Here is a 9,339-nt window from a genome sequence, read left to right on the forward strand (position 1 = left end):
CAACAAAAAAAGAGAAATATGAGGGGAAAACAAGAGAGCACAAACAAGAGGCAGAACAAGATGAGACTTGATTCTTCTTAACTGTTTGCTGCCAAACACTTGATTGTTATGTGGATGGTTTATTGAATGGAAAACAAAGACAAGCAAAAATACATTTTTAAGATTCTAATTGGTTGTATTACCACATAGTCTAAGACATTAAACATAAGTTAACAAATAACCGAGACAGTGGATGCTGAAAAATGAGACTCTGGGATGTCTCAGTGCTGAAGAAGACAGCCACGTTTGATTTGCATGACAGACAGTTCTCTACATCAAAAGTCATGCATCCTATTAAAATGGCCTTGAGCAACACATTGAATGAGACATTTTTGCATATGTGAGGGGAATTGTGGGAGTAACAGAAAAAAATGCAGCTGAGGTGTCAGGTTTGATATTTTAATCACTCTCTAAAGTTCTGTAACATGTGACAGACAGGTACACACAGGTACAGAGTAGTGACTGACTGAGTGACCTGAATGTGAACCTGAATGTACTTAACCTGCCTCGCAAATGTCTGCCTCTTCCCTCTGGTAAAAATATGATGAGAATGATACATACTCAGATATAGTCACTTTATGATAATCACACATTTCATCTGGTGATTTGTCGCAGCCAAATGTCTTCTGTGTCACTCTTGACGTTTTAAAGGCCTGCTTATGCAACGTGTGGCCTTGATAAACACGTGAATGAAGAGAGTGACGTCTGTCCAAAGGGCAACGAGTGCTGATTAGCACTGAAGGCAACAGCATTGTTTGAATATTCTCACATTTTGATTTTCTTTACAATCTATTTGATCATTACAGTCAAAGCATCAACATTTGTGTATCAAAAACACAGAGGAAAATAATAAGACAATGTCATGCTGATGATTAGGCCCTGAACAAATACATAATTAGTATTTAAAGCAATTTATCAATGCTTTACTGTTTACACATTTAAGCTACCTGGCATTAAAAATCAACATCAAATGGAGGTTTTATTTCCAAGTTAACAACAGATAATGAGAACTATAAAAGTATTAATGGGCAGTCCAAGAAAATAGTAATTTATTAAAGGATAACACAAAAGAAAAAAAAACAATGTTTTTGCAAACAGTTACATTTCAATCTAAGGATGCATGCATGAAAAACATGTACAGCTGCAGATAATTATTATTTTCATTATCGATTATTCTGCCGGTTATTCTCCATATTAATTGTTTAATTTAGGGCAGCCTGTGAAACATCAAAAAGCAGATAAAAAAATGTTCACCAGGGATCATCCCAGAGCCAAAGTGATGTCCTTAAACTGATAATGTCTGTATATCTGTCCAAAACCTAAAATATATTTTGCTTATCATAACATGTGATAAAAACTAGCAGAGTATACTCACATTTGAGAGGCTGGAAACTGCAAATATTTGGAGCTTTTGCTTGAAAATGACTAAAACCATTAATTATCAAAATAGTTAGTTTCGGTTCATTAATTGATTAATCAACTAATGGTGGGTGGCAGCCCTAAAAAAGAATGAACAATTAAAACTAAAGTAAAACAACAGTAAAATAACCTTGTGTTGCAAGTGCAGTATGATGAAAAATAGACTCAAGTGATCTTCATTTGTCTTAAAGCCTCAGAAAACTTGGTTTTAAATCCCAACTTTTATTCTAAAAATGAAATTTTAATGACTGGATGAGCAACAATAAAAGTTCAAGTTCAGAGAGAGATTTCTAAAGATACCATTTATCAAAAGTTTAACACTGAAAAATTCAGATAATTTGAGTCATCGGGACTGTGTGGGTGTGGACTGATCGGGGCTGATTTTCAGTGGCCTGGCAACATAAGCAAACAAACCCACAACAGCCAGCACATTTTGATTTAAATGCTGCTGATTGCTGCTTTGGTCTTCATCCAAACTTGTGTTCGGATGTTTTTATCATCCTTTCCATGATGTGTCAGTATTTTTGTTCCGGTGCTCAACCACCCACCCTCATCCCCAGCCTTCTAAATCTGCTGCTGATGGCACGGAGGAGCCCAAGGACCGCTGGTAAACAATAACCTAATTTTGTGCTCAGAAAATGTACCCAAAATCAAAAACATGTAGGGTATTACTGCAGACATTCCTGTAATCTTACATTACAATGTTTACTGTAACAGCAGATGCTGCATTCTCTCACGTTGTTGTTTTCTTTTGTTTAATTTTCAGGTGCATTTTCAACATGAATACAACCATATTTATAACCAACCAAATAACATCAAACACTAGTTTAACACTACAGTTTGTCAAAAAAACACAAATTTTATTGGATACCCACTGAAACAACCATCTGTGGGTCCTGGGGACTCACTACATTGAAAACCTAATGAAATCCCTGCAGTATGACACACAAACAATTCAGCTTACGTATCCTGATGAAGCAATCTGCTGGCAATCAAAAACAGCAGATACAAAAAAAGAAAGTGAGGGAAGAAGGAGGATAAAAAAGGAAAACAGGCAGAGGATGATGAAAACTAACCTTCTCACAGTCATTCTCTGTGAACTTGTTGAGGAGTCTGCTTCTCTGTTGGGACTTGAGATTTCTCAGCATGGAGGCGATGATGGAGCAGACGTGTTCTGAGGAGAGAAAAATGAGAAGTAAAGCTAAAGGTTTTGTTTAAATCACAGGGACCATATCTCAAACATTTTTCTAGAGAGAGGCGAACCCCCTCCCCTTCCAGTGTCCCTCATGGGACCTTATTTCAGAAAAAATATGTACAGTAGTCACAAGCGATAGATAAACATTTTTTCATCTTGTTTGAATTTAAGTTTCCCCTTGGGTATTTTTGAGCTAAAGTGCGTAATTGTTTTGTTTGTTGCGCCACTGGAAGATATTTAGCGCATCCACTGACACGGAAAGGATGTTAATCACATATTTGTACACAGTTGCAGATGTCAAATTCAGTTTAATGAAATGCTTTCCATATCAAATATGTGATTACTATCACTCCTGCAAGTGGCTGCAGATGTAACATTTGACATCTAGTGTTTTAATCAATAGTGTTACTCTGACATTGCTTGATGACTGTTAATGAGTACAATAATTTGTATCTAAATAGTTGAAGAGGTTTTGAGTTATGACATCAAAACAAAAATTGTTACCATTGCCCCCGGTCTCCCGTAATCAACCCTGCATTTCAAGTCACAGAGACGAAATAAATCAAATCCTGGAGAAACGCAGAAGAGAAAGAGCTGGTATACATAAAGATGCCATGTCCGTCGTGGGAACAGGACAAAGCAAAGCTAAAGTAAACACAGTCAGAAAACAGCGGAGTGTGTTGCAGCCTCTACAGAATTGTTCAATGCGGTTTGTGGCTAGCTATGAGATGATGTGTCTGTACTCGGGACAGGCAGGTGAGCTGGAAGTCAGGTTAGCAGTAAACTTGAATGTAACATTGAATGTTCAGTGTGAGCTACAGTTTGACAGAACTGCCAGACCAGAGAAGCTATTTAGCAGCACATAGAGAAACTTCAAACTATTTAGAACAAAAATCAGCCAATTAGGATCTGTGGCTACGTTTCACAGCACCCTTAGCTGATGGTTCTCAATTTGTAATCTTTGCTCGTCCCCAACTTTTCCAGTTTAAAGTAGAGATAGAGAGTTTATTAAGTATAGGGATGATTTTATATAGCAGCAGTGCTAATCATTTAGTAGCACTACTGCTAAATGCAAATACACTGGACTGTGCCATAAATTACACATATGATGTTTGTCAATTAAAAAAGATCATTTTGCAAGCAAAGAAAGTCACAGTTTGCCGTAGGTTGTCATAGTACCATTTAGTTTTGTGTGAAACCGCTCACTAAACTCCATCCCTCGCCTTGCAAAATGCATGTCATCAGCATAAGTGACCAAGCTAGCTTGCTTTTATCCAGTGATTCCTGGTCTTTTTGTCAGTGGGGTAGGGAAAGAACAAGCAAGGCTTGTTGCTTGTGTGAGTATGCTACGGTGCAAAACTCGCAGCCATCGTAGCTTCAGCCAGAGAGAAAGTGATGATGTCACCTTGTATAATCTTTTAGCACATATTTTTACAGTCTTACACTTTAACAGTTATGATAAATTGGGATTTGGTTTGAATAATTACCTTTAAAATTGACAAATATCATAAATTGTGTGTAATTCATCACACAATTCATTTAAAAAAATGATTTCTCTCTCACCATTAACTACAGTAATATTTTTCTAAAATAATGTCCCATGGCCATCCACCATAAAGGGAGGGTCACCTCTCTAAATGGGGTCTTTACACACATGCATTCCTTTCTTGATGGAATCACTGTGTGCCTCTCTCCACTAACACATACAGTATGTAAGCCTCCCACAAGATAACACATCATTAAAGAACGTACTGTGTTTTTCACTAAACCCTAAAGGTGGTACATGTGCTGTAACTTACACGTGAGCTACTCTTATGCTCCTCAGTTAAAACAGCAAACTCAAAAAACTGATCCCTGCACGGCTCATTCACACCCACACCCACAGCCCCGAGAAAGACCAAATCGATTAGCACGTGATAATTTGCAATTACAGCACGCAGCCAGCTAAGCATGGATACAGAGAGTGCACAGAACAAGAGGAGGAGAAAATGTTAATGAAATTTAGAAATCAATTTTCATTTTAGGGCATGCTGGAACATGCATAACTGTTTTGGCTGTGGCTGAATTACATTTCTCACAGTGATAGAAATTTGTCTGGAGCAGCTCTGGGGCCATTTAGCGAGGGGGGAGGTCTAAAAACATGTTAATTGACTAAATTAGCAACAAAAACTAGTTAGTCCCATTGAGTGCCCTTGTTAACTAATTCATGCTATGTAAAATGTGTTATCTCATTCAAAGACCTTCTTACTCACAGGCGGCACCAGTAGATGACAATCATAGTGTAATATTTCTCTATTATATTGAATGAACAATACACTGTGCACACAGGGGGAGCAGAATATGACATTGTAAAATCTCTGGATATACAGAGTGGGGGAAAAAATGTAATTGGACTTTATCAACAAGAGGTCAATATCCTCTCTCATCGAGGCTTTGCAGTTGCTAAGCAACAAGAGTACAGGAATCAATCCCATTTCTGCTTTTTAAAAGGGGTCGTGTTTGCTGTCAGCTCCCTTTGTGCAGTCCCCTACGACCCGCAGCGCCCGTTCTCACAAGCCTTGAGTAGGCTGAGAAAACTGAAGGCTATAACACCTGCTAACGTCAAATCCATCAGAATATACAGATGTGCGTCTGCATTAGAAATATAACTGGCAGCACAAAAAGGCAGGAAAATGCATGAAACAATACAAAACAAAATGGAGTTGTGTTCCTTTAGAAAGAAGATCCATTAGAAAGTATCTCCAAAATCTGAAGTGAATCGAATAACCGCCAATTACTGCTCAATCTGTGATCCTGATTCCTTTAAATGAAAGCAAATTTTTGATTTGAACTCCTCAAACTCCTCTGTTCTCCTTCTTACTATTACACTGAAACCCTCAACATATCCCTCAAATATTGTAACAACGTTAATATGGATTGCCATGAAATTGCATACTGACTTTGGTTATCTTCCGACTTTTCTTTTAACGCTATGAGCTGGTTGATATTTTGTGTTAGAGATATTTACGTTCTGCTAAGGATGAATTGGTGATCTCGCAGCTTTTCACGTAGTGCCATCAGGTCAAAAATTCTTACTTTAGTTTATGATTACACACCATCACCATCGGCTGCACTTTGTGTTAAGTGTTAATAAGCAAATGTTAGCATTTCCAACATGCTAAAGTAAGGTCAGCATTGTCACTGTGACCATAATAGCATGCTGATGTTAGCATTTAGCTTTGAGCTTCTTCGTGCAGGAACAGTTTAACAGAATAGATAGCATGGCTGTAGACTCTTAGGCTCCAAACTATTTAAAGTACAATGTGTAGGATTTAGTGGCATCTAGCTGTGAGGTAGCAGAGCTAAATCTTCTTCCATATGCCAAGCGTGTAGTAAACTACCCTCCATCTTGCCAGTTCTTTGATCTCCCTACTCGTCTCCCATCTCAAAAAAGAAACGCGCAAAACTCAAAATGCGTCATCCTGACGAGAGAGAGAGCTGCCCCTTTTTGTCTGTCTTGCTTAAGGCCCTGACACACCGAACCAATGGTCAGCTGTCGGTCAAAGTTTGGCCTTTGGTGAGCGTCTGCCACCCTCGATGGTGTGGTGTGTCCCACACCGTTGCCCCTTAAGAGGGTGAAAAACAGACTTGTTACATAAGGTAAGATGATTTTCCTTTTGCCAATAAGCTCTTGGGCAGAAACATTTCCTGACGGTTTGTGATTATGTTCACTGGCGCACAGTAAATACGCTCTATTCTTTTTAACATTGGATTGTGTTGTTAATGTGCTTACTGGCTAACTAGCACAAGACAGTCGTCTAGTTTCCCTTTTTGAATGAGGATTACAGACTGATACCGTCTGCTGGGGTGGAGGGTTATTTCCTCTCACGCAGGCGCAGAATGTACGTACTGGCTGACCCTCAGATGTAGTCATCGCAGCGTGTTCATGTGCAACTTTTTTGACCAATGCACTGCTACATCAGGTGATGCAGCAGGGGGGCTTATGTCACCCACCAGTGGGAGCATTTATTGGTTCGGTATAGTGCAGTGCATTCTGGTAGTTGTAGGTTTTCTACCTTTGAGTAAAAGTGAATGTCACAGCCCTTTTACTCTGTTTTCTCTGTTATACAGCACCAATTTCAAAAATGTTCGCGTCTCTCTACAGCATAGACAGCCTAGCTTTACGAAAAGACCATCTTTCCGTAGTAAAATAAAATAATCTACAGCTATAATACAAACAACATCTTTACATCTGTCTCTATGTGTTACATTAACGCACATCTTTTCAACAATTCTTCATATACATTGCACAAAGCTGCACAAAACTACTACTAAAACTGTTCAGCTCTTTCATTTAAAAACAAATCAATTGTAGCCTATATATTTTTATAGCATTTTTCATATTTTTTTATTGTAATTTCTCTATTCTATATTTATGACTCTTGACTTTTATTTGATTTGGATTAAGTTCATTCCTGGGTCTTCAGGGGTATATTAAGTGTAAATGCACTTCACAGTTTTACTGGCTGCCTAAGTGGTTGACTGGTATGACTGGTACAGTATTACATGTAGTTAAAACTGTGTGCACTAGTTGTACATCAGGTACTTTCAGTCCAAGGTTCCCTTATTTTAATGTAGACAACCTTATTTCCTGTACACAATGACAAGGAGGCTAACTGCCATTTCCGAAAGGACGCTACTTTATCAACTTGATCCGAGTGGTAATTGATGTCGCCACCTCCACGCCCTGCCGGGGAGGCTATTGATCGCTGGATGTGGAATGTTCTCTCCAAAGAGTTTAAAACTGAACAGCAACTGCTCTGCTGAGATTCGTGAAAGGGTGGAGACAGGATTACAACTTGAGTACAAGATGGAGGGCAAGGCTGGGTAAAAAGAGCCTTTAGAAAGGTGTTGAATCGATAGCTCATTTACATGCTTTGCTTCACACTTAAATCTTAGTATAAAAACAAGGAACAAACAAGAAAACAAGGACAACTTCCATCTTTAATACAAGCAACATCAATCATTAAACCTCTATAAAAGTCATGAAAAACAGTAATTATCTAATGCATGCTACAGAAGCAAGACCTGTTTGTTGTACAGTGCTGTCACACATTTTGTCGGGTGTCCGGCAGCAGTATGTGCTGGCCTTGTTGTATGATCTCACAATAGCATCAAAGGTTGACAGTCACTGTTCTGGGTAAGTGAAGGAGTTTTTGTTGGAGTGTTCACCAAGAAAAGCAAAGACAGCATCCTATAATAAATACAGCTACATAGTTACAAATAGCTACATGGTGTTCAAAACAGCACAGAACACTGTAGCAATTGACTATCACATGAACACAGGCTTCCCTTGGAGCCAACATATTAAAGATGTAAACAACTACAACCTCTGAGTTTACTTTAGCATTTGTAGAGACCTGCACAGACTTTCATCTTTTACAAGAAGCACAAAGCTCGGCACTACTGTACAGACCAACAGTATCACAAACAGTGTGAGCATCACAATGTGTGAGCAGGAGAGAACATCAAACGTCCACTTGCTGTAAACAGAAACTGCTTCAACAATTGCCAACAATGAAAGTCTGTTGTTGGAGTTAGCACCTCCAAAAAGGAATTCCATGAAAATCTAACCCTCACATGGAACTACTTCACAGCAGCAAAAAAGTTCTCAGTCAATTTTTGCATGAGGTATATTTGAAATCAAAACTATGCAGTGCTTCGCATGTCCAAATGCTGGTGTTCACCCATCCACTAATCATTCACTATTTGCCTCATCTTTGCCCCAGGGGATCCATAGCACTAAGTTAACATGCAAATAACCCTGAGAGGCCTGGATTCATGTATTGATTGACAGCTGAGGGAAGTGCTGTGTAGTTCGGAATGACAGAGGAGAACAGATAGGTGGTACTTCACCGACAGACTGGACTAACTGTGCCCTGGGGAGAGCAATCAGCCTCCCTGCACCACAGGCTAACCTGTCAGGGGTTATAGAGACTGCATTCACTGTCTGAAGGAGCAGGAATGAATTCTGACTCTAAACTCTCAGGCCACATCCACAGTAATATGTTTTCATTTTAAAATGATACCCATACACACAGGCATTTTAGCACCTTTCCAGAGATAATGTCTGTCCATACCAACACATCTGGAAATGTCTATCGTGTGACTATTCATGTATAATGGGCACTACAGCGTAGTAGTAAGAACTGTTACTGAAAGTAACATAAGTATAAGGCAGACAAGGTGGCAGAAAACAGACTGGGAGTCAATGCAAAGCAAATACAGCCACATATCAAAGCAGTAATGGGAGCACTATACATCAATGGCGGAAGCCATGGCAATAGGATAAAATTACAAAAGGTATGTAGCTATATTGTTAAACCCAAAATATACACGAACATGGGTATCTGCATCATTGTTTTCAAAAGTCTCCCTTCTACCAACCCTGGCTATTTATGTATCTGATTTAGGGGTTCCAAAAGGCCAGAGTAGTCATGAAAAGAACATTCCCCATGCTTAGTCTCCATACTGATACTAGGGAGCATCACTGCTTACTTACAGTCTGTAGGGATGCACCGAATATTCGGTAACCGAATATATTCGGCCCAATATTGCAAAAAAACACACATTCGGTATTCGGTGGAATAAGTTAAAAGCAAGGCCGAATAATAGCGGCGTGTTTTGATAACGCAATCAAACGGCGT

At 39.0% G+C, this 9,339-nt stretch overlaps 1 protein-coding gene across 1 annotated transcript in view; it reads right to left on the reverse strand.

Annotated features, from left to right (window-relative positions):
* Positions 1 to 9,339, reverse strand: part of ctnnbl1 (catenin, beta like 1) — a 109,606-nt gene that overhangs the window by 46,299 nt on the left and 53,968 nt on the right. The window contains exon 12 of the mRNA XM_050064423.1: positions 2,535 to 2,632. Within this exon, the coding sequence (XP_049920380.1) occupies positions 2,535 to 2,632 (98 nt within the window). The remainder of the gene's footprint in view (positions 1 to 2,534; positions 2,633 to 9,339) is intronic.

Source organism: Epinephelus moara, chromosome 16 (genome assembly GCF_006386435.1).
Source record: "Epinephelus moara isolate mb chromosome 16, YSFRI_EMoa_1.0, whole genome shotgun sequence".
In the NCBI taxonomy this organism is placed as follows: domain Eukaryota; kingdom Metazoa; phylum Chordata; class Actinopteri; order Perciformes; family Serranidae; genus Epinephelus; species Epinephelus moara.